The sequence below is a fragment of the Canis aureus genome, chromosome 32, assembly GCF_053574225.1.
Source record: "Canis aureus isolate CA01 chromosome 32, VMU_Caureus_v.1.0, whole genome shotgun sequence".
In the NCBI taxonomy this organism is placed as follows: Eukaryota; Metazoa; Chordata; class Mammalia; order Carnivora; family Canidae; genus Canis; species Canis aureus.
This window is the reverse complement of record NC_135642.1, coordinates 13,832,532-13,858,412: the sequence shown is the minus strand read 5'-3', so window position 1 is coordinate 13,858,412 and position 25,881 is coordinate 13,832,532. Positions and strand designations below refer to the sequence as shown.

The 25,881-nt window shown below is 49.3% G+C and overlaps 1 protein-coding gene across 1 annotated transcript; it reads left to right on the top strand.

Moving 5' to 3' along the window:
• PLA2G4D (phospholipase A2 group IVD) lies at positions 1-25,881 on the top strand. Its single transcript, XM_077882086.1, has 20 exons — positions 1-45; positions 5,300-5,372; positions 5,561-5,697; positions 6,261-6,392; positions 7,296-7,336; positions 7,664-7,706; positions 9,056-9,119; positions 9,472-9,608; positions 10,377-10,487; positions 10,615-10,652; positions 10,832-10,967; positions 11,277-11,413; positions 12,661-12,883; positions 18,508-18,625; positions 18,968-19,105; positions 19,336-19,443; positions 19,583-19,759; positions 20,034-20,200; positions 21,252-21,438; positions 22,585-25,881. The coding sequence occupies exons 1-20, from the start codon at positions 1-3 to the stop codon at positions 22,809-22,811; spliced, it is 2,439 nt and encodes an 812-aa protein (XP_077738212.1). The 3' UTR covers positions 22,812-25,881.

Here is a 25,881-nt window from a genome sequence, read left to right as displayed (position 1 = left end):
ATGGAAAGACTGACAACTAGGGGACCACCTGGCCATCCTCACCAGGTAACAGTGTCGCCAAGCCCATGGGCATCACTCAGGGCAAGGCCTGGGGCTGGGATGCATTATGGGAAGCGTGACACAGTTAAAACCAAGGTGATTCTGGCCTCTGCAGAAGGCCCGGGTACCAGAGCTGGGGTCTCTGACAAGGCAGAGGTCAAAGATGGGAGGCAGGGGGTAAAAGAGTCTATGCTTGGGGATGGGGAGGAGGAGTGGGTGGGGTAGGTTGATGACCAGCATCCATAGAAGTGAGGGCCTGGGAGACCAGAGCCTACCCTCTCCTCTATGAGTGACCAGCCAGCCTCCCCCTTAGAGCCTCTCACCCTCCTCTCTGCAAAAGCTCACATGCCGCGTCAGAGAACACAGTGGCTGCGTGTCACACAAGGACGCCCCACCAGGCCCACAGTTCATCACTGCAGGTAGTAGACTTTCTGGAACTGGCTGGGGCCAAGGAACCACCCTGTGTGTCTCAAGAGTTTTGCCAGGCCAATTCCCTATCCACAGCCAATTATTTACTGGGCCAAGAGATGAGGCTGCAACCAGGTCAAAGAAGTCTACAAACTGCTAACCTCACTCCTTCCACATGCTTCCTCTCAGCCCAGATTTCTCATCCTCTGCTATGGACCCCGGCCAGAGGGACTGGCTCTTCAGGTCTCTCCTGGTGCCCTACACAGTGCCATGAAAGAGGCTAAGTGTATCAAGCTCACTATCCTCATTCTCAGACTTTGCCAGGCTTCTGGAAACCCAGACCCGCGTCAAATCCAGTCAAGCAGCTCCAGACTGGTGTCCCTGGAGAAGACTTGCCTGGCTCAAGCCAGGTACCAGGCAATCCTAGGAAATATAGAAGGGACCCCTCCATTGAAGGACAGCACCTGCTGCCCCAGCCCCTATCAGCCTGAGGTCTAGAGGATGCCCCCACCCTCCCTGCATGGCATCCACCCACCAAGGTGGACACCAGTGAAAACGCCCTGATGGGACTCTGGGAAGAATCCAGGGCTGCAGGAGCAGGGTAGTGGAGGGGCTGGACAGCTCTGGCTCAATCTGCTCCTCCCATCAGGGCTTTGAGCCCCAGAAGCCAGCTGTGGAGGATTCTGCAGTATCTGTCTTCATCCTCATCTTCCTGGAGAAGTCTGGGCATCATTTTCCTGCTGCCCTCTGCCTGCCCTAGACCCAGCCCAGTGGCAAAACTGAAGCCTATGGTGCAGTGACCCTGGGAGCTTGAGTCTGCCCATAGGCCTGGAAGGTACCTTGTCTCCAGCTGATGTTGTTGGGACTGGTTGAGTCTCCAAGATCAGGACTTAACCCTCAGCCTTCAAGTGGGTTCCTAGGGCAGCCTCAGCAGTGGCTTCACCCAGGCCTTTCCTGCTGGAGCTGGGCTGACAGGGCAGGCCTGCCATCTAGGACTTGCTCTGGGACAAGCCTGCTGTGTGATCCAGGACCATCAGCTCAGCATGACTCAGGAGATACAGGGCCTGAGGCTGTTCTTGAATTTTCCACTCCTCCTCCCTCCAACCTCCCCTACGACAGTGGGCCAATGGAGGCCAGCAGGCCGAAAGGCAGCTTGCTCATTTTTCTCTTCCTGGTGAAGACCCCATGGTACAGAGCCCATGGTCTGGACTCCTGTAAGGGGACTCCAGCCCTGTCATACTTGCTTGGGTCCCATCCCCTGTGATGGGCAAGAGCCAACACTGAACCTCTACACAGGGAGGAGGCTAGAGGAGGCTCTGGGGTCCCTGCATTGGGAGAAAAGTGGCTGAGACTCTCAGCAGGAAAGTACTCTCAGGATCCTACAGGAAGCGGAGGTGGGGGTGGGGGGGGTTGGAGGGCGTTGGGGGGGATCCCTGTTGGAAAAGCCCTCCCTCCATAGCATATAGCATTCAGGATCAGTCATCAATTAAGGCAGTATTTCAGATGGGGGAGGGGCATTTCAACAGAGAAAGAGAAGCCCCAAAGCCTTCAGGAGAATCACATTAGTTAGTTCAATATTCATATTGGTCTAAAACAAAGCTGTGAAATTCTACTGTTTCCATATCTCCAGGGCACTGGAGGAAATTTGCATGCTTTTACAAAGGAGCAAAATCCTGGGAAGGTAGAACAGCATAGGAGATGTGAGCTCTGGCCTTGACCTTTGTGACCTATGGCAAGCTGTCCTTTCTTTTTTTTTTTTTTTTAAAGGAATCTTTCTTTTTTTTTTTTAATTTATTTTTTATTGGTGTTCAATTTACTAACATACAGAATAACCCCCAGTGCCCGTCACCCATTCACTCCCACTCCCCGCCCTCGTCCCCTTCTACCACCCCTAGTTCGTTTCCCAGAGTTAGCAGTCTTTTTTTTTTTTTTTAATTTAATTTTTTTTTTTTAGAGTTAGCAGTCTTTATGTTCTGTCTCCCTTTCTGATATTTCCCACACATTTCTTCTCCCTTCCCTTATATTCCCTTTCACTATTATTTATATTCCCCACATGAATGAGAACATATAATGTTTATCCTTCTCCGATTGACTTACTTCACTCAGCATAATACCCTCCAGTTCCATCCACGTTGAAGCAAATGGTGGGTATTTGTCGTATCTAATGGCTGAGGAATATTCCATTGTCTACATAAACCACAGCTTCTTTATCCACTCATCTTTCGATGGACACCGAGGCTCCTTCCACAGTTTGGCTATCGTGGCCATTGCTGCTAGAAACATCGGGGTGCAGGTGTCCCAGCGTTTCATTGCATCTGTATCTTTGGGGTAAATCCCCAACAGTGCAATTGCTGGGTTGTAGGGTAGTTCTGTTTTTAACTCTTTGAGGAACCTCCACACAGTTTTCCAGAGTGGCTGCACCAGTTCACATTCCCACCAACAGTGCAAGAGGGTTCCCCTTTCTCCACATCCTCTCCAACATTTGTGGTTTCCTGCCTTGTTCATTTTCCCCAATCTCACTGGTGTGAGGTGGTATCTCATTGTGGTTTGGATTTGTATTTCCCTGATGGCAAGTGATGCGGAGCATTTTCTCATGTGCTTGTTGGCCGTGTCTATGTCTTCCTCTGTGAGATTTCTCTTCATGTCTTTAGCCCATTTCATGATTGGATTGTTTGTTTCTTTGGTGTTGAGTTTAATAAGTTCTTTATAGATCTTGGAAACTAGCCCTTTATCTGATATGTCATTTGCAAATATCTTCTCCCATTCTGTAGGTTGTCTTTGAGTTTTGTTGACTGTATCCTTTGCTGTGCAAAAGCTTCTTATCTTGATGAAGCTGTCCTTTCTGAGTCTCAATCCTCTCATCCGTAAAATGGGAGGAAATGAGAGTACCACTTGTATGTACCACCTTAGGAGGTTGTCAGGAAGATAGATTAAGTTGGGATATGTAATCAGCTTAGTACAGCACCTAGAAATATGACAAGCACTGAATAAATAGTAATAAGAGCAATTATCTAGAAACTGCTTTTTTTTTCTTTTTTTTGCTAAGCATTCTACAGGAATTAATACATTTCGCCTCTATTAACTAGTCCCACTACATTTGAGGAAATGGAGACACTGACAGGTTTAGTGACTTGTCAGGGTCACACAGCAAGTTAGCAGAGTACCAAGGTTAAAGTCCAAATATCCTGGCTGGGAGCCTGCCTTGCCCACTCCACTCCACCTCCCTGAGTAATGACCTGACATTGTATTTATTGTCACAGCCCATCCTGTGGTGCTCTGTGCTAGTGATGGTTTTAGAGGCAATGAGAAATGGGGCTTCACCCTGGGGAAAATATCCTGCCAGGGGACAATGGGTTTCCTAAGGTTGAGAGGCTTTGGTGACCAGACTGAGAAATGGACAATGATGCTCAAACTGGGCATGGTGACTGGCTGGGTAGGAGCAGCCAGGTGCACTTGGTAGCCCTGGGTGGCTCTAGAGCAGCCCACAGGCTATGGTCCAGAGGAGGGGGCGTCTGGGCTCTCCCTCCCTCCAGGGCCACAGGATCCTGGCCAGCACTTTCTCTGTGGCAGGCAGTGATGGAATCTGGGTGCAGGGAGGAAATGGAACCAGGGGTCTAAGAAGCTGTCTCTGCCATTTATGAGCTCTGGCTTAAGGCCTGTAGAGTCAAAACATTGCACTGGAGTTAATCCCCAAGAGGGGAGAAACAAGTATACTTTTGAGGGGCAAGGGGAGGATGCATAGAGGGTTGGGGCATCACTAGTGCTCTACCAGAAACTTGACAGGAATGATAAAGACACTCGGCAGGAAGGCGCAGGAGAGTGAGGCGGGGACCCACAGGGCACTAGTCCTGAGTGTCTCTGCTGGGGCCCATCGTCCTTTAAATTTCTCTATGGGAATGGAGAGCTGGTCGTGCACACTGAGCCAGCCCTGTGCAGAGCCCGGGCGGGTTCCTGGCAGGAGACTCTGGGGCCACAGGCACGGAGGGGACCGGTGATTGGAGGGCACAGGGCAGAAAAGCTCTTTGGTTTCATCACAATGAAACCCCACGAGGCCCCACGAGGCCACAGGTCTGTCCCACAAGCACAGTGCTACCTTGGTCTCTGATCGCAGGGGTTTTCCATAAGAAACGTGCGCAGGGCGCCCAGAAAAAGCTACATAGCTAGGCCTCAAGAACAGAAGCCCAAGGTCCCAGGGTTCCAGGCAGTGTGAAGGGCATCAGCAGTAGGGATTTGAGGAGAGGCCCTTTGTGCTTGTCCCCAGAAGGACTTGGCACTCCCCGTCTGCCTTCCTTCTCCTTCAGCACCTCTGCTCCGTCTGCCCCCATGAGCCTGTGCCCTCGCAGTTTCTTCTTCCTCCTTGTCAGGCCTGTCAGTGGGCAGATACACAATGGCCTCCTGTTCACCGTAGTGGCCTGATGCTCCTCTAGTGGCCTGATGCTCCTGCAGTTTCCTATTTCACACCCAAGAGAGGGGGAGTAGCTCAGCTTGCCTGCTAGTCCCACCTCCCTCCAGGGCGCTGGGGGGTGCAGCAGAGTCCTGTGCTTCACCAAAGGGCTGCCTTCCCTGGGAGCTCTGGGGGTGGGCAGCCCCAAACTGACATGTCCAGTGTGGTGGCCACTCCTTAGGCCCTCATTTCCCTGTTTCACCACCATGCTGTCCAATTCTGTCCCGGCAGGGGAGGGGAGCCCCACAAATTCTACCCCCGATTGGTCTGCCATGCCCAGAACCACGGCCCTGAGGACAGTGGTGGCAAAGGCTGGTCCCAGAGCTCCTGGCAGCGTTACTCAGCTCAGAGTGGTGGGCCCCGTCGTGAGTAACAGGAGGGACTGAGCTGTCTGTTATTTCTCTCCAGGGGGAGGCCTCTGCCTGCTGGCAGCTCACTGTGAGGGTCCTGGAGGCACGGAACCTGGGCTGGACTGACCTGTGTGAGTAGCTATTTCTTGGGCTCCAAGGGTATAGTGACGACCTGGTCCTATGGGAAAGGCCCACCAGAACCTGGAGGCTGGGCTGGGCTGCCCACAGGGGCTGCCAGGGTCGCGGTAAGAACCTGGTGAGGCCCCTAGGAGAGGAGTGTAAGGAATTCTCTCTCCCCCTGGTTTCTTGACGTTGGCAGTGAGCCAGGCAGACCCCTATGTGACCCTGCAATTGCCAACCGCACCTGGAATAAAGTTCAAGACCAAAACGATCACCAACTCCAGCCATCCTGTATGGAATGAGACCTTCAGTTTCCTAATCCAGAGTCAGGTCAAGGTAAAGGCCAGGACCGTGCACCCAAGGATAGGCTGTACCCTTCTTTGGGAGCACACTCCCCTCCCACCCCCAGCTTAGAGGCCCTGGGGATGAGTGTCTCTGTTCCCAGCCTGGGTGTGCCATGTGGGAACGAATGTGGGAGCCACTGTGTGGTTGTGAGCCTGACCTCTGGCAAGTTCCTGGTCCTCTCTGTGCCCATTTGCGGAATGGAAACAGTAAGAATACCTTCCTGATGGGGTTGTTATGAGGTTAAATGACATAATGCATGGAAGACTCCTAGTACAGTGCGCAGGACATATGGTGCCTTGGGAGCATGTAGGGTACAGAGGTGAGGAAAGGCTGAAATAATGTTATTTTTATAAAAACAAAAATTAGCGGGGGGAGATTAGGAACTCTGCTGGATTTCCTTTCAGTGCTTTTACGTTTTACTATTATTTTTATTTTGAAGTACAAAGTGTGCAGGCCTAATGATCTTTTCTGACCCTGGGTATCAAGTAAAGGCTCAACAGGTATGAAGTATAGTAATGGGTAAATGAGCTAAGTTGCTGTTTGCGGGTCCCCAGAATGTTCTGGAGCTAAATGTCTATGATGAGGACTCAGTCACGGAGGATGATGCCTGCTTCAAGGTTCTCTATGACGTCTCAGAAGTCCAGCCAGGTGAGCTGCTCCGGAAGACCTTCTCCCTGCGTCCCCAGGTAAGTGGGGAGGTCCCACCCCTCTGCACCCCACCCCTCTAGGCCCCAGGCTGAGGAAGTCACACAGCTTCTCCCTTCTGGTGGGATGCTGCAGCCTGGAACTCAGCCTCAGCAAGAGGGAAACCCCTCCCTGAGATATTTGCATTTTAATAGGAAAGGAGAAGCCTTTACTAGACTGTTAAGGACTGAATCACTCAACCAAGAGCTTTTAGCCAACTGTGGGAGGAAAGTTTCTAGTGGTGATGAACTGAATGTCAATCGAAACACAGCTCAGTGTAACTAACCCTTGGGGCAGTTGGGACGTGGCTCCATCTCTCCTGCCTCAGTGCCTGAGGCCTGCTCTTTGAAGGTCTCTCCTCCTTCTCCAGCAGGTGAAGGCTAGGGAATGGGAGGCAGGGTTCTGGGGTCAGGTCCCCTCTCGAGAAGAATGGGAGAGATGGGCCCTGGGCATCCTTCAGCCTCTTTTGGGGGCCCCTGGGTGGCTCAGTGGTTGAGCATCTGCCTTCAGTTCAGGTCGTGATCCCGCGGTCTTGGGATCGAGTTCCACATCAGGCTCCCCTCAGGAAGCCTGCTTCTCTCTTTGCCTGTGTCTCTGCCTGTGTCTCTCATGAATAAACAAATCTTTAAAAAAAAAAAAAAAAGCCTCTTTTGGCTTGTGCTCTTCATCTCCTTCAGCCCTGCCAGAAGGGAGACCTGTTCTCTGCAGACTTCTCAGCTTGTGGGTAACTTGGGCAAGTAGCCCATCTTCTCCCCACTTCTCAATCTCCGCGTCTGCGAAGTGGGAAGAATCGTAATACCGCGCCTCCCCCGGGGACTGCTCGAGATGAGACAGTGCCTAGTCCAAGAACTGTCAGCTCCAAAGATAGGTGTAAAAGTTGATGACTTGCTCATCTTTGATTTCAGGGACAGGAGGAGCTGGACGTGGAGTTCTTGCTGGAAAAAACGTTAGTAATCATCACACAGCCCAGGGAGTGTCTCAAGACCCAGGCTTTACTGAGGGAAATGTCTTTGACCCAGATTCTCTGTCCCTTGTGTCTCCACCACTGGGGGGTCCTCTTGGAGGGATGAGGAGAAGGGGGTCACTGCTTCCTTGGCCCCACTCTCCCCCTCTCTCCTCACCTTGCACCCTTCAGAAGTACTTCCCTCACCCTGAATGGTATCTTAGGGTCCCTCAGCATCACCCAGGGAGGCGCTATGGGTGCTGGGGGCAGCTCAGTGCAAGCAGCATTTGCCTTTGTCAGGCTGAGCTCCAGGTGTTTTTATTTTTCCAGGTCAGACTGCCCAGAAAACCTCATCACCAACAACGTCCTTGTGGTAACCACCCCCCCCACCCTCCCCAGGCTTGTGAGAGGGAGCAAGGGGCAGGGCCCCAGAGCACCCACTGAGGTGGGCGGTGCAGAAAGGATAGGCGGGGACAGGACTTTGTGGTAAGACCACCCCCGGGCCTCCCAGCTAGGTGGTTCCCTGGGGCTGGGGCCTGTCAGAAACATGGAGGGAGGGAGACCCAGTCTCTACTGGGAGGAGCTTCTGGCCCAAGATCCAGTGGCTGAGGGACTGTCGGGGCAATTTTAGGTGCTCCTGATAGTGTTTCATCACCTGTGATGGACTCCTAGTTCTTAGACTCAGAAGGTGATGAGGAAGCCATGCAAGCCGGGCCCAGCTGGGATGATAGCACTAAAGTAGCAGAGGCTCAGAGGGAGTTTCCAGGGTGCTGTGCTTCCAGCCTGGGGACTCTGGGTAAGAGGCAGGGGGTCAGTCAGCTCCTCCTTGAGATGGTAGAGAGTCTTGGTCAGCCCTTCTAAAACAGAGCAAGCTCACAAAGCTGCAGTGGACAGGAATGGGTGATAAAGAATGCACTAGAAGCTTTCTACTCAGAGGTCACAGGCCAGCATCACAGACATGACTTGGGGGAGCAGAGCCAGTCTTAATGTGAGATAAGTCACCTAGAGCCCCAAACTGCAGGAGGCCTCTGCCCTCAGGGTTGTACCCATGCCTATTTGATGAACTAGTATTAGTTTCAATAAATGCACATTAAAATCGTCATACCTATGGCAGCTGCTTTTTATCTGAGATGATGAAGACCAGTGGTGGGTCGATAAACTCAGCAGGTGGATGGGAAAAAGTCGGTCAGGAGCTGGGTGCGCTCGGGCATCAGATGACATGCATTGCAGCGCATGCAGCAGGCTCACTTGGCAAGCTGGTCAGCGGCAGGCCAGCGGGAGATACTGTCGTTGCTAAAATGTTAAGGGCGTCCCTAATCGTTCCGTCATCCCGTAGACCCATGGTTTGCATGTTACTGTTCTGGGAGCAGTTGTGAAAGGCACCCTCCACGCTGAGTCCACAGAGAAATGCAAGGAAGGCCAAACGGTGCCTGAGGGTTGGGTGGCCTTCAGAGATCCCTGAAGTTTGGCAAATCTTGGAAAGATTTGCTAGGGGTGTGCACGGGGTGGAGGTAGGGGTTCTCCTGGCTGCTCCAGAACATCTGACCTAGCAGTCGTAGCAGATTGGGGGTGGAGGGTGGTAGTTCTGTCTCCCATCCCACTCTGGCCCCCACTTCCTGTTCTGTGTGTGGTGGATTTGGGACAGTGGGGCTCAGAGGGTGAATTTGAGGGGACCTCAGCTTTCTCTGCAGAGCCCCTTGCCCATGATTTGGTCTGCCCTAGGCCCGAGAGCTGTCATGCCTGGATGTCCGTCTGGACAGTGCCGAGAGCACAGCCCGGGTCACAGGTGAGGTCTGCTCAGAACCAGATCCGGTCTCTGCTAGATGGGGTGGCTGGGAAACCTGTGCAGGCAGAATGTGAGAGGCAGAGCTCAACCTCTTTCTTCTTGCTCACACAGCACAAAGGCAACAAGTCTCCTCTGGGCAGGAGGGTCCCCTGACCTGGGGGAGGGTATGTTGCAGGAGGTGGGAGTCCAATGGGGGTTGTGGGAGGGCCCTTTCCAGAATCAGGTCTACCATGGTCCAAGCTTCTAGGTCCCAACCCTGTTGGAGTAGTGCTGCCAGTTTCCTGGGGTCTGGGCTCAGATGCCTGGCTCTCATTCCCCTCGGGCTAATCTGCCCACTTGCTATGCTACCTAGATGAGGAGCAGCTGAAGCTGGAGCTGGTGCTGAAGGGGTCATATGAGGACACGCAGACATCTGCCCTGGGTACGGCCTCTGCCTTCCGCTTCCATTACCTGGCAGCCCAAGAGACAGAACTGAGTGTGCGGCTGAGGGTAGGTCTTGCCTCCGGAGCTCTCCTACTTTGGGCCAGCTCCAGCTGCCATGGCCCCTCTCAGGCCAGCGCCATCTCCCCAAGTTAGGTGCTAAGCCCTTGGCACACAGGGAGACTCACTAGGAGCCCAGAGCGGGCACAGGGGCTGCTGTGCCTCGTCAGCCTCTGTTTGCACCTTTCAATGGCTCCTGCATCGATGCTCTTCGGATAAATGCCCTCTCTGTGCCTGCCAGGCTTTGCATGGCCTGGCCTCTGCCCACCTCTGCTCTGCTGCCTCGTCTGATTCCACGCTCCCCCCTTTCACGATGCTGCAGTGTTTGTCTCTTTCCCAACATGCCAAGTGCTTTCTGTGTTCGCCTGTCTCTCCCTCCTTCCAAGGCTGCCAGCTCCTCCTCCTCCTCTTCTCCTTCCTCCTCTTCCTCCTCTTTTAGATCTCAGCTCAAAGGGGGCCTCTTCAGGGGGGCCCTCCTTGACCTCCCACACCCCACCTTTGGTTATTGTATCATATCACACTGCTTATTTCCTTTACATTTTTTTCCTTTACGACTTTTGCTAACATCCATTCGTTACCTATTTTGTTATAAATTCATATACATACCTCAGAACAAAAATATTAGCAAGTATTTTAATAATTAGCAATTATAATAATTAGAATTATAAAAATTATAAGTGTTGTGATTATTTTTCTATTATCAGAGAGGGACTCTGTCCGGGTCACTATCTAGATACTCAGTAAGGATTGGTTGAATGAATGAATATTTCCCTCCAGAGCTCTGAAAGCAATGACTGGAATTCAGACAAGTCAGCTGGGCACCTCACTGTGCCCCTGAGGTCCTTGGCCATGGGGAAGGAGGTGACTGTTAACGTTCCTGTTATAAATGTAAGTGGCCTCAACTGCATGGGCAGTGCCAGTGAGAATAAAGATGGGGAGTCCAGGCCCCCAGGGGATACCCACATTGCCCCCAGGGTCTAGAATATTTTAACCTGATCTCTTGCTTTGATTTCAGACCCCAGGAGTGAGGCTGCAGCTCAAGGCTGAGGGCTGGTAAGGGACATCCCTATCTGTGGGGGACAGTGCAGGGTGGTCGCGAGGCTGTGGTGCTGTGGAAAGGATGGCCCCTGGGGTTGGGAGCAGGGAGGTAATTTGGCAGCTATCATGGGCTTGGCCAGGCAGCCGCTGAGCTCTGTAGTGCCCCCTGACCCTTGGATCGTCTACTGTCCCAGCCCTAAGGAGCTGGCTGTGCGCCTGGGCTATGATTTGTGTGCCGAGGAGAAAGCTTTCCTGAGCAGGAGGAAACGGGTGGTGGCCAGAGCCCTCAAGCAGGCCCTGCAGCTGGACAGAGACCTACAGGAAGATGAGGTTCGGGGGTACAGGGGAATGTGGGTGCAATACCTTGGAATGGCCTTAAGGAAGTACCTGATTCCTCTGCCCTCTCCAGACACTCTTGTCAGCAGAGATGGGAGTGGACATGTGGGGTGGGGGTAAGCTTTGGGGTTCTCACTCCCTTTCAGGTCCTGTCCAGGGATAAGAGCTGTCACTTGCTAGGGAGGGTTGGGGTGCTAGGTCTAACCCCGACTCCATCAGGCCTGACCACAAGGTCCCTTCCCTGGAGCCAGGAAGCAGCTTCATCCTGGTCCTTAAGCCAACCAATGTCTGTGTATGGTCCAGGTCCCTGTTGTGGGCATCATGGCCACAGGAGGAGGTGCCCGGGCCATGACCTCTCTCTACGGCCACCTGTTGGCCCTGCAGAAGCTGGGCCTCCTGGACTGTGTGACCTACTTCAGTGGCATCTCAGGCTCTACATGGTGAGGGCCCTGGGGATTGGAAGAGTAGAGAGATCAGGTCTCAGAGGGGATGGGGTAGACACTAGAGGAACCCTCTATGGTGGAAGCCAAGTGGGTGTGAGCAGTACGGTTTGATGGGTGCCAAGTGGCTTTCTCAAAAGGGAGGAAGTATATATCACAGAGGTCCTCCCGTGAGAGAGGCATTGTAGGACATCCATTCCACACGACAGAAGAGGTATGAGTAAGGCAGCTGATTCAGAAGGAGCTAGGGTTTGAGTTTCTGCAACAGCACTTACTGGGCAACTTATTTCCTCTGATTCTCAGTTGACTCATCTCCAAAATAGGTGTGATAGTAGTACATACTCCATAGGATCGTAGTAGGATAGCCCAAGTAAAACACTTCTACCTTGTCTGACATGTACCAGGAACCCCAAATTGGTAGCTCCTTTTTTCTTTAATCATTATTACCTCATTTAAACCCACATAACACTCTCTAGGGTAGTTTATTATTTACTGTCCCTATAGTATAGATGAAGAAATTTCAATGAAGAGATGCTATCTTACCCAAAGACAACACTGCCTCCCTATACCCAACCCTGATTATAATGAGGTGGGACTTTTCACTGTTAGAGATTCATTCCTTTGAGTCTTATTGAAATGTGACTTTAAGTAGTAAAAGAGGAGTAAATTCAGGGGACTTTAGGTGATGGCTATTGACAAGAAGAGTCTTTTTTTTTTTTTTTTTTTTTTTGACAAGCAGAGTCTTAAAAGGCTTCTTCAGGACAGGCCCATGAAGATGGGTGTAGGGTCTAGATCTGCTCTGTACAGTGGAGTAGCCGCTAGTCACATGTGGTTATCAACAAACTGAAATGTGGCTAGTCCAAATTGAGATGTGTTACAAATATAAAATTTGAAGACTTAGGTTGAAAAAATACACATTTATGTTAATTTTTTATGTAGATTACATGGTGCAATGAGAATTTTGGATATATCGAATTAAAATATACTATTAAAATTAATTTTTATTGTTCTCTTCTTGCTTTTTCAAAATGTGGTTACTAGGAAATTTCAAATTACATATGTGGCTCACATTATATTTACATTGGACAGAGCTGATCTGAGAGAAAGCCCCAAGACATATTTTCCAGATGACAGGGCCTGGGCTGCAGGAGCACCATGTTGGGAGAAGAGGGACAGTGGCAAGGAGGAGTTGCAGTGACCCAAGCTGGGCCTCCGTATCCCACCATACTGTCCCTTTATTCTCCCAGGGCCATGGCCCACCTCTACGGGGACCCTGAGTGGTCACAGAAGGACCTTGAAGGACCCATCAAATATGCCAGGGAGCACCTGGCCAAGAGCAAGCTGGAGGCCTTCTCCCCAGAGCGCCTAGCAAGCTACCGCCAGGAGCTGGAGCTGCGGGCCAAGCAGGGCTACCCCACAACTTTTGTGGACCTGTGGGCTCTCGTGCTGGAGTCTATGCTACATGGCCAGGTAGGGCACCGATGCTTGCACGGCAGGATGTGAGCACACCAGCCTTGGGGCTAAGGCAGTTGCACCCTTAGCTATTGTGCGTGGGCATATCCTGCAGGGTGCGGGAGGCTGGGATCTGTGGGGAAAGGACATGGGGACCACAGTGTCTCAGCATCTGCTGTACTTTGGGATGCTGCCTTTTTGTGTCAGGCTATTTTTCACTTCATTGCCGTGAAATAGAGATTTCTGGATCTCTCAGGAGCTTAGGGATGAGTCAATGCCTGAATCAGTTAAGTAAACAAAACTTTCACATTTTGTCAGTGAGATTGCCTGAATATTTTTAATTTTATTAATACTGCAATATAGAATGTCTTCTTCTATATCTTCATGGTAGTGTTCAAAGCACAGACTCCAGGGGCACCTGGGTGGCTCAGTGGTTGAGCGTCTGCCTTCAGCTCAGGTCCTGATCCCGGGGTCCTGCCTGCCTCTCCCCCTGCCTCCCTTCTCTCTGCCTCTCATGAATAAATAAATAAAATCTTAAAAAAAAAAAAAAAAAAAGCACAGACTCTGGAGCCAGATTCCCTGGATTTAATCTCAGTTCCTCTTACTACCTATGTGTTCTTTAAGCGACTAGTTACAAGCTACTAACCTCTTCCGGACTCAGTTTTCTCATCTGTTCAGTGGCAATGAGTGAGAATAGTACTTTGATCTCACAGGCTTATTATGAGCACTCAGTGGAGCTTTGGCTTAAGTTAGCATTGTTAGCTATTATATTTTTTTACTGTTTATTGTAACACGATGAAGACCAAACTGAGCAGAAACATTTTTTACAAATTGCTTCTTTAAGGAAAGTTTAGTAAGTCAATTGCTAAATCTTATATTAACTGATAGAATTATTAAAATCAGTAATTTTTTTCTAGTATTGTTTTACCACATATAATTATCTGAACCTTTCTTTTAAAGCGTTTGGAACAACTAAAATGCAAAAAAAAGTATCTTTAACATGCATAACAAATTAACAAATATATTAGCAGAGAAAATATTCTTACCTTATCTTTGGGTGTCAGGAGTTTGACCGAGAAAGATTATCATGTAAACTAAACAAAACTGAATTTACTTTGAATTTTTTTCTTTAAATTTTATTCTTGAGGCACCTGGGTGGCTCAGTCAGTTAAGCATCTGCCTTTGGCTCAGGTTATGATCTAAGGGTCCTGGGACAGAGTCCCACATCAGGCTCCCTACTCTGCAGGGAGCATGCTTCTCCTCTCCCTCTGCCCCCCCACCCCCCCCATTCATGTCCTCTCTTTCTCTCAAATAGATAAATTTTTTTTAAATCTTTTTAAAAATTTTATTCTTGCTGGTAAGAACAATGCTACTTGAAAATTACCAACAATTCTTATTTCTTATTTATTAGTTTAAAAATATTTGTTATAAAATAAAATATTTATTATTAAATGTTATAATAATCTTCAGATCTAAGAAAATGCATAAAGCACAAAGAATAATGTAACGAATATGCATGATCTTACCAACCAGCCTAAGAAATAGTATGTTACAGAAAGAATTGAGGCCTCCTGCAGATGCCTCCCCAGTCCCATTTCCCTCCCATCCCCAGAAGTAACCACTACCCTGAATTTAGGTTTATCATCACATTCATATCTTCAGTCTGTATACATTATCATATTATATAATACATAATGTATAATTATATGACATGCTTTATTTACCTTTATTATATATTTTATTATGTATACCTTTTATTATACATCCTTAAGAAAAATATGTTACTTGTACAAATGGTTTTGTACAAGTCTGCTTGTGCACAACTTTTAGAGATTCTCTGAGCCTTGAAGATACATACCTGGCAGTGGAATTGTTAGGTCATTGGGTACACATATCTTCAGCTTTCCTATCTGTTGCCAAATTATTCTCCAAAAGGTTTCATTAATTCACACTCCCACCATCAGAGTATCATAGTTTCTTTTTCTCTACACATGCTTCAGACTTAATTTTTTGTTCATTTTATGGGTGTTATACAAAATTTTATTGTAGCTTTCCATTTCCTTGATTTTTAGTGAGACCGATCATATTTTCAAGTATATTTGTCATTGGGACTTCCTCTTCCATGGATCACCTACTCAAATCCTTTTCCATTTTTCTATTAATTCATCTTTAATATTTTCTAGAAACTCTTTGTAGAGTCTGGACATTAATCCTTTATCTGTTCTTCTGGATTTCGATGTATAATTTTAATATAATCCAGTGTATCATTCTTTTCCTTTATGGATTGTGCTTTTAGGGGCCTCTTAGAGAAATCTTTTCCTCTCCTAAAGTTATAAAATATCTTCCTATGTATCCTTATAAAAGTTTTAAAGATTTGTTTTTCACAGGACTTCACTCAGAATATATCTTCAAGTATTATGTTAACACAAATCCAATTTTATTTTTTTCCATATGGATAGCAAACTTTCCAAATGTCACTTATTCTTTTTTCTCTACAAATCACATTACTACTTATGTCATATGTCAGGTTTCATATATTCATGGGACTTTTCCTGCGCTTTTTTCATTCTAATGGGACAAATTTTCTGAACATGTGCCAATACTGTACTGGTTTAGAGACTACGTTTGTAATACATGTTGGTATCTGACAGGGCAGATTTAACCCCATCTTTCACCTTGGTTTTTCTCAGAATTATGTTGGTTCCTTTTGGCCCTTTGTTCTTCTATACGTGTAATGGAATCCACTAGTCAAGTTTCACGAGACATGTTAGAAATTTTATTCAGGGGCACCTGGGCGGCTCAGTTGGTTAAGCATCAGACTCTTGGTTTCTGCTCAGGTCATGATCTCAGGGCCCTAGAATCAAGCCCCTTGTATAACACCCTGCTCAGCAAGGAATCTGCTTGTCTCCCTCTCTCTCTGCCCTTTGCCCTCCTCGTGTGCTCTCTCTCTAGATTAAATAATTTTTAAAAGATTTTTTATTGAAATGGCATTTAATTTGTAAAACCAGTTAAACTAATTGAAATGTTATTTGTCTTGTTAATATATCCTATGTATTCTTTTGATCTACATTTTAAGCTAATGTTCAGTTGTGAGGATATTGTGTTTTGTTAACGCCTTTTCTGCCCAGCGGAGGCAATTAGTTACTATAGAGTTGGGAGAAGCTCTTTTTAACTGTTTACTTTATGAAGTGCTAAAAAATCAGTTTGACCTGAGGCTATAGAGAAGACTTTTTATTTAATTACAATCTGATCCTTCAGGTAGGACTTAATGCATGGTGTTATGCACAAGATTTATAGTCATTTTTTAAAAGACAATAAGGTTTGGGGTGGTTTTGATTCACAAGAAAAAAATCTTGTATTATTGAACAAATAATGTATCCTTAAAGATGAATGCTCACATGGTTTTAAAAATTTTGTCTCAATATTAGAGCTTTTCAAATATTCTTTAAGCTATCATGCTTTATCTCTTAAAGCTAACATTCATTGTATGCTTTTTAAAATAATTCTTAAATCAGACAAATTTAGTGAGTATTTCCAATTAGTTTTCAGGTAAAAGCATTTATTATCTCTATTTTATGCTATTGAACAGCTCCAAAAGTCATTTTAAATGTCAGAAAATATAACTCCATAAGAAATCACAATGTTATTAATATTATTATTAGAGAAACAGTATACCTTAAACTTTACACAGAACCTTATTAGTCTACACCCTCCTATAATATTGCTTCAGTTTTTGGGAAAAAAATTGTTTGTAAAATATACCAGTTCTAATCAATGCTTCTCAAACTATGTCTTTGAAACTTTTTTCTTTAACCTTTTGCTGGCAAGTACTAAACTGCTTAGAAGCTGCTCATCATGCCTCAGGAAGAAACTGCTAGTTTTTCTCTTGTCTTTTCCTGAATTAAGAAGGTCTTACATGTTTTCCTTCAATTCTGGCCAGAAAGGTTTTGCCTTTTGCCCCCCTGCCCATGCAATGCCTAGACCTTGTCAAGGCATCGCCAACACTGCACTCAGCTTCTACACCTCAAGGAGTCCCTTGAGTCATCATAGTGGTACTCTGCAGGATTGTGCAGGGTTGGGGATGCTCATTTGGAAACAGGGCGGGGGGCTGGGGCTGGAGATCCAGAGGCCTGCCACCACTGGCAAACTATTAAAAGGAAAAAAGAAAACTGGGTATTATTTCAGTAGATGGAGGGGTGTTCTGACCCTTTACCCCGGGTCAGAAATGGTGCATCTGGAGTAAAAGGACACATTTAACCTCATCATATGTGTCAAAAGAGCAGGTAAACAGGATTCCTGAATAAAAAGACTTTGAGAAGAGAAATTGCAGTTATTAATCAGGCTCCCTCCCTCTTCAGCACATACACACATTCATATCTGCGGGACTGACGTGTAGCTGACACAAGGTGCCAGGGGCTTGAGCAGTTGGGAATTTTTCCTGTAGGTACCACTGTAGAGCTGGCGGGCAGGATGACACATCAGTGACAGAGGGCTGCAGGAAGAGGAAGGACACTGGGGGATGCTGGGGCCTTGCCACCGCTATGGGAGGGGGACTCCTCATTGGAAAGGTGGGGCTAGAATCCCGGGACATACACTTGGCTGATCATCAGAATCACCTGGAGAGGTTGAAGAAAAAAATAGATTCTTCAGTGGCTTCTGCTGATTCTCAGGAGAAACCTAGTAACCTGTCTATAGCACATTCTCTAGGTAAATCAGATAATAAGGGCTGATCGGGCAGTTTGGGAACCCCCTTGGTCTAGCTGCTGAGTGAGGTGCCTTCCAGTTGAGAGAGCCCAAGAGAGGGATAGTGCATGTGTGGTCCCGCTCTATCTGAAGCAGCCAGGATCTGTGGCAGGCTCCTTCCTGAGGCAGGGCTCCAGGCAGCCACCACCATTAACCCTGCTGATGCTGGAAATGAACCCAATTGGCATCTCTGGTCCGGATAGAAGGAGACCTTTCTGTGCCCCTAGAACTCTGGGAGCCTCTCCCAAAAGGCAAGTCATAGTTCTTGCCATCAAGGCAGAACCTTGAGTTTTATTGAAGAGAAAATTGGAAAGAGGGGCAAGAATAAACAGTGGGGTACAACTTCATACTGTGCAAAGCAGGAAAGCGGGGGGCAGGCGAGGAGGAGGCAAGGATGCCTGGAAAACATTTCAGAGGGGTTGAGACCTGGACTGCATTCATGTGAACCTAGAAGGGGCAGCCCATCCCCTGACAGAGCTTACAGCGTATACTAAAGGGATTCTTGTCCTTTCTGGAAAGTGATACATGTGTGTGCGTTGTGTGCCTTTGTGGCTGTGCATCAGGTTCCACATCCCCTCCACCCTTCAGCCCCCAAAGATGGGCCATGCACTACAGGAGCAGAGGTGGAGTGTCACTGTTGACACTGTAGTCCTTGTGAATGGCATTCTCTTGAGATATGCAGTGTGCAACCTCTGTAGGCCTACGTGGTGACCCTGCATCTGGTCAGAATATGGGGGTGGGAGTGGGAACCGGATGGGTGCACCCACCCATGCCACCCAAATTCCAATGGTGAGCTGCCTCCTCACGCTCAGCCTGTGCCCCCCCCCCCAAGTCCTGGTAGGGTTGCTGCCTCTAGGGTGCTCCCAACCGCACCTAGAGCCTCATGCCTCCCACCCCAGGTGATGGATCAGAAGCTGTCGGAACAGAGAGCAGCACTGGAGCAGGGCCAGAACCCTCTGCCCCTCTACTTGAGCCTCAATGTCAAAGAGAACGATCTGGAGACCCTCGACTTCAAGGGTATAGTCTTCAGTCCCGCCCACATAACCCTCCAACACACACATACTCATACGGACACGCACACATACATGCCTCCTGTGCACCCCACTGGTTTTCAGAGAATTCAAGCAGCAAACTCCTAGACAGATCGCTCAGCCTTCTGGAAGGGAGGCAGTTCTGATGGACTGATGAGGCAGGCAGCAGAGCTCACTGTCCTGGTGGTGTGGGTGCTAGGGGGGAGCGGTCAGCCCAGGAGTCAGCCAGGCAGGGAGGAGGCTGGGGCCTGCGGGGGGGCAGTGTCAGAGCTGGAGCTCCCCCCAGCCCACTCTCCTCTCATTCCTGCCTCTTGCCTCTGGTCCATAGAGTGGGTGGAGTTCTCCCCCTATGAGGTCGGGTTCCCGAAGTATGGAGCCTTTGTCCCGACGGAGCTCTTTGGCTCCGAGTTCTTCATGGGGCGGCTGATGAGGAGGCTCCCGGAGTCCCGCATCTGCTTTCTGGAAGGTGAGTGGTGGTTACTCCCGAGATTCTGGCCAGTCCTGAGCCAGGCTCCCTTGACTGCGCACGGTTCCTGCTCTCCTGCTCTGGGCCTGGGGGCTGCTGGGGTTGGGCCTTGGGGAAGGGCCATTGCAGGAGCAGCCCACCTGCCTCCCATCTTCCACCCGGCCCTCGGGGGTGATGGGAAGTGGAGTGCTGAGGCCTGAGGTTGACTTCCGGGGGTGGTTGGCCTTCAGGTATCTGGAGCAACATTTTCTCCCTGAACTTGCTGGATGCCTGGTACGACCTCACCAACTCTGGTGACACCTGGAAGCAGCACATCAAGGACAAGATCAGGAACCTGGGTAAGAAGTGGGTCTGGAGGGGAGCCTGGAATGAAGCCACTTCCTCTTCAGATGCTTGGGGGAGGGGCGCTATCAGAGGGGAGGCAGGCCCAGGCATTGCAGGGCCTTTCACTGGACCAGTGTCTTTCTCTGAGCCCAGAGGAGTCTCCTGCCTCCTTGACGACCTCCTCATGGCTGGAACCTGGAACGGCCCTGGCCAAGGCATTTAAGGGCTTCCTGACAAGCAGGCCACTCCACCAGCACAGCTGCAACTTCCTCCGGGGCCTCCAACTGCACCAGGATTATTGTAGCCACAAAGATTTCTCCACTTGGGCAGGTAAGGGCCTCTGTCCTGTATCCCTAGGTAACAAGCTTGGGCTCCTGGTGGGGGTTGGGGGATGGACCATGGTTAGGACTGGCAGAGGACTTGGGGGTGCCAAAGCATCCCCTTCTGGGTTGGCCAGCAGAGGGTCTTGGGAGGGGCTGAGTGGCGTGTGCATACAGAGAGTGACACCAGAGGTCAGAAGGAGACATGGAAGCAAATGCAGTCGGAGGCGTAGATGATCTGTGGCGGAGTGGCTGCCCCTGACTGTCACTGCCTCCTCCATCAGACTGCCAGCTAGACTCCACCCCTGGCCAGCTGACCCCTCAGGAGCCCCGGCTCTGCCTGGTAGATGTTGGCTACTTCCTCAACACTAGCTGTCCCTCCATGTTCCGGCCAGGCCGAAGGCTGGACCTCATACTCTCCTTGGATTACTCCCTCTCCGCACCCTTTGAGGTGGGTCTGGTTGCCCCCTGGGAACCCCAGACATTCTGCAGGCCAGGCCATGCTGCAGGGCTCCTGGGTCCCCACAGGGAGAGAAGGGAGACAGGCTCCTGTCAGAGTCCTTGGTTGGGAGGAGTTGTGGGAATGCTGGGGCCCTGGGCTTCCAGGACAGGTGGGCAGGGAGGAAGCAGGACACACCCACCCCAAGAAGAACTGCTAGATGAAGCTGGGAGGAGCCCCTGGCTTGCCCACATCCATCCCCTCAAATCTTCCCTGGGGACTTAGGAGCCAGGGCAGTGGGGGCGGGGGGCGGGGGCGGGCAGTGAGGGGAGGATAGGGTCCTGGTACAGAAGTGGGTCCCCTACTGAGGCCCTCTAGGCTATGGGATTTGAATAACCTAGCAACAGAATCCCAAATGGGAGCAGGAGTGCTAAGTCTGTACCCCTCACCTAAAGATTTTGACCAAACAACATTGCAGACCACTGGAATCCTTCACCTCCCTCTGAGGCACTATGTATCTTAGCTGGTCACACACGGGTCAGGACCACGTTGTCTCAACACTGAGCAGTCAGTCTGGGCTAGAGCTATCGTAGCACTTTCTTTCTTTTTTTTTATATAAATTTATTTTTTATTGGTGTTCAATTTGCCAACATACAGAATAACACCCACTGCTCATCCTATCAAGTGCCCCCCTCAGTGCCCGTCACCCAGTCATCCCCACCCCTGCCCACCTCCCCTTCCACCACCCCTAGTTCGTTTCCCAGAGTTAGGAGTCTCTCATGTTCTGTCTCCCTTTCTGATATTTCCACTCATTTTTTCTCCTTTCCCCTTTATTCCCTTTCACTATTGTTTATATTCCCCAAATGAATGAGACCATATAATGTTTGTCCTTCTCCGATTGACTTACTTCACTCAGCATAATACCCTCCAGTTCCATCCACGTTGAAGCAAATGGTGGGTATTTGTGGTTTCTAATGGCTGAGGAATATTCACTTCCTAGAGCACTGACCTGAGATGACCAGGAAGTAGCTGGTTCTCTCTGGGCTCCCCTCTCCCCAACCAGGCCCTGCAGCAGACTGAGCTATACTGCCGGGCCCGGGGACTGCCATTCCCTCGAGTGGACCCCAGCCCTCAGGACCAACGCCAGCCGACAGAGTGCCACCTCTTCTCAGACCCCACCTGCCCTGATGCCCCTGTCCTGCTGCACTTCCCGCTGGTCAACGCCTCCTTCAAGGACCACTCAGCCCCCGGTAAGGCGTCCCCTCCCCTCCTAACAGCCTGGCAGCTTGGACCTTCAGAGGCACTGGCTCACCCTTCCCAGAGCTCCTGTGGCCAGCAGAGGGAGGAGGTCCGCAGGCTAGTCCCACCCCGTTGGGACACATCCGTTGGGGATGCCACATCCCTGCAGGGACTCTCTGCTGGCAGAGTCACTGTGCTGCTGGCCCGGGTCAGGACCCCAGGCTCCTTTGCCACCCTCCCCACCCCCTGCCGATCCCCTGCCCGCACACCCCAACTACACCTGGGCTCCTCTGCTCTCCTGTTCTGGGGTGGTGTGTGGGAACCCTGTATCCAGAGGCCCTCCTGCGTTGTGTCCTGTCTATAGACATTTCTACCCCTGCCCGGGCACCGTGTGGTTGGAGGGCTAGACAGCCAGGGCAGAGCGGCCCCAGGCCCCTGGCTCTCAGGTTCTCCTGAAGCTACCTGGGATTGCAGTTGGCTTTTACCTTTCCACCCTGGCCCAGCTTGTGGTCTTTTCTCAGGAAGCTGGGCCTCTACTCTGGGGTCCCTTAGATGTAAACCATCATCACATGCATTCCAATCCTTACCTCCCGCCAACTGCTCAGGCCGTTTTGGTGGGAAAGCCTATTTTCTGTTTTTGTACGTGATTCCTGGCTTTCTGGTTCCCACTCTAATTCCAAACCTTCCAGCTTTACCCTTAACAAGCTCAGCCCACATCTTGGAATTCTCTGTCTCTATCTCTGTCTCTCTCTCTTGACCAAAACTGGTTCTTACAAAACAAAGATCCCTTTGGCTTTCAGACTCGTGTTTCCATCATGAGTTTTCAGAAATATTCACTAGCCTGAATGATTTTGTTGTCCAGCTGTTTCCACCTTGTCCCTGAAGGTGAAACAGAGAGAGATCATGGGGTCGCCCACGTAGTGGAAGTGCATCTGCTGCAGGGAAGTGTGGGGAGCAGCCAACCCTTCATATCTCCAAACAGTACCCTGCTATCCACATTTATATTTCTAGGCAAAGGAACAGAGGGCTGGGTGGTGGAGAGTGAGGAGCCCCTTCAGGGAGGAGCAGCCCAAGCCCACGACCAGCCACGAGGCTTCCTTCTATTCAGCTCGGGGAGCCTCTGGGTCCTACCCCTCACCCCTCTCACCCTTGGGCAGGTGTCCAGCGCAGCCCCGCAGAGCTCCCAGCCAGCCAGGTGGATCTCACTGGGACCACCTCACCCTACTACCTGTTCAACATGACCTATAAGGAGGAGGACTTTGATCATCTACTGCAGCTTAGTGACTACAATGTACGGAACAGCCAGGGCGCCATTCTGCAGGCCTTGAGGACTGCCATGGAGCACCGGGCCCTGGGCACCAGGCCTCCAACAGTGAGGAATTGAGGCTGCTCAGGGACCCCAGCGCTTTGGTGACCCTCCAGGGGCTAGGGCCTTAACCCAAGCACAGCTGGGTACAGCCACAGCCCTCACTGGGCTGGAGTTCCCGGGCTGTCCAGGCCTTGGCCTCTTCTGCAGTGGGTCTCATGGCCCAGACGGGCTGCTTGGTACCCCAAGTTCTCCCTTACCTTCATCACTGGCTTGGGAGGAGCTGAAAGTAACTCCTCACCAGATCAGTGTGTAGAATATCTGGTCCGACCAGACAAATGTTTACATGTGATTACTTTCCTGCCAGGCAAAACAGATTTGGGGTACAAGCTGCAGGTGTCAGACCAGGAGTGGGGGCAGGCAGGGCAGGGCATGGCCTGACCGAGAGGTGGCTCCAGACATCAGGCATCATCATGCCGTGTCCTGAGAATCTCCTCCTCATCCCCTCCTCCTCTCCTCACTCTTCTATTATCTTTAAGCAACTTCAGTGACATGTAATCCACATACCACAGAAGTCGTCCATCTATAGGGTACAACTCGATTGCTTTTACTATGTATTCACAGAGTTGTGCAAACCTCCCCACGGTCATTTTGAGATTTTCATCACCCCAAAAAGAAACCCTTCACCCCTTAGCTGTCAGCCTCAACCCTCCCTCCCGAGCCCTTAGCAATGACTAATCTACCTTCTGTTTCTATAGATTTGCTTATTGTGGACATTTCCTATAAATGGAATTATACAACATACAGCCTTTTGTGTCTGGCTTCCTTCTCTCAGCATGATGTGTTCAAGGATCATCCATGTGGTAGCAAGCATCAGTACTTCATCCTTTCTATGCCTGAATAAAATTCAGTTGTGGGTGGCCCACATTTTACCTTATGGTCATTGGTTAATGGACACTTGGGTTGTTTCCATTCTTTGTTACAAATAGTGTGGCTATGAACATTCACGTACAAGTCTGTATGTGGACAATGTTTTTTGTCCTTTTGCACATCTACCTAGGAGTGCACTTGCTGGGTTATAATAATTCTCTGCTTCCCCTTTTGAGAACCTGCCAGCCTGTTTTCCAAAGCTCCTGCTCCACTCTCCATTCCTGTCGGCATTGCAGGAGGGCTCCAATTTCTCCACGTCTTTGCCCACATTTGTAATTGTCTGTCTTTTGATTTTAATCATCGGAGTGGGTATAAAGTGATATCTTATCTGCATTTCCCTAGTGGCTAATGATGTTAGGGATCTTTTCACATATGGTAGGCCTTTTATAGATCTTCTTTAGGGAAATGTCTATTCAGATCTTTCGCCCATTTTCATTGGGTTATGTCTTTTTCTTATTGTTAAGAATGCTCTATATTTTCTACATACAAATCCCTGATCCAATATATGGATCACAGATTTTCTCCTAATCTGTGGGTTGCACAAAAGCTTTCTTATTTTGATGGTGCCATTTATATTTTCTTTTGCTACTTGTGTTTTTGGTGTCATATTTAAAAAAACATTGTCTAATCCAAGGTCATGAAGATTTACAACTGTTCTCGTTTAATAGTTTTATAGCTTCTGCCCTTACATTTAGATCTTTGATCCATTTTGAGTTGACTCTTGTATACAGTGTGAGATACGGGGTCAATTTCATTCTTTTGCATGTGGGTATCCAGCTCTTCCAGCACCATTTGTTGAAAAGGCTGTTCTTTCTCCATTGAATTGTCTTGACACCCTCACTGAAAATCAATTGCAAATGAATGTCTAGAAGCTCCCCGTTTAGACCCTCCTGGACACAGCCATGTGCATCTCTGTATCCTTTCACTATAAATTTTAATCAGTAATCGTAAGTACAGAGCTTTCCTAAATTCTGTGAGTTATTCTGGCCAATTATCAAATCTGAGGTCCTGGGGGACTCCAGAAATGGCAGCCAGCTGGCCTGAAGAGAGGGTCGTCCTGGGAACCCTGAAGGTGTGGCTGATGTCTGAAGCCAGGGTTCTATTGTCAGGCGGTAGTTTGATAAGCAACTTGTAAGCAGGGTCAGAAGTCCTGGGCAGACTTGGCAGTGTGGAGGGACTCTACCCTCAACTTTGCAGTTTGGCTGATTCAGGGCCCCTCTGAAGTGAGAAGGGCACAAGTAGAAAAAAACAAAGATGTGTTCTATTTATGACTTTCCCTAAAGCCAGAGAGAGGGCCAAGGAGTTCCATGCAGCCCCAGAGTGGGCAGGGCTGAGGCTCAGGGCCACACCTGGTGCATGACCCCAACCCCTTGACTAGCCAGCTGCTGATCCCCAGGTTCCCTGACAACCTGAGGTCTCATTCTGGTCTGAATGGGGACTGCAACTCAGGCAGCTGTTAGGCCCACCCGAGCTCCACGGAGATTGTGCAAGGCTTTTCCTGCAGCCTGTGGCCCCCTCCTAAACCCGGCCCAAAGCATGCCTGAGGGGCAGGAAGGCCCTCCAACTCCCTCATCACTGCTCCTGGGCCTGTGCTGGCAATCTGCTCTGTTCAACACAGGTGGTGGCAGTGGGAACAGCAAAGAATGAATTGAAAGATATTTCATTTTCCTGTCAACTTTTACTTAACAATGTGTAGACCAAATGAGAATAATAATGTAAAAGTAACTGCTTGTTAAAATTCAACATAAACTCAAGATTTATGAAAAGTTCTTCATAAATTAGAGATGGAAGCACATTTACTTAACCTGATATAGGGTATCTGATGGTTAATTGTGTCAACTTGGCTGAGTCACAATGCCTGGATATTTGGTCAAACAGTATTCTAGACGTTTCTGTGAAGGTTGTTTTTGGATGAGATTAACATTTAACGGTGACTTTGAGTATAACAGATTACTCTCTACAATATGGATGGGTCTCGTCTAATCAGTTGAAAGCCTTGATAGGACAATGACTGACCTCCCCTAGCAAGAGGGAATTCTTCCAGCAGACTGCATTGAAACTCTTGGACACCTTGAAACTCTTCCCTGAGTTGCCAGCCTGTCAGCCTTCCCTGCAGATTTTGGATTCACAAAGACGCCATGACCATATGAGGCAATTCCTCACAGTAAATCAATCAATATCTGTCTCCCTCTCTGCCCTCCTCTTCCCCCCATATATA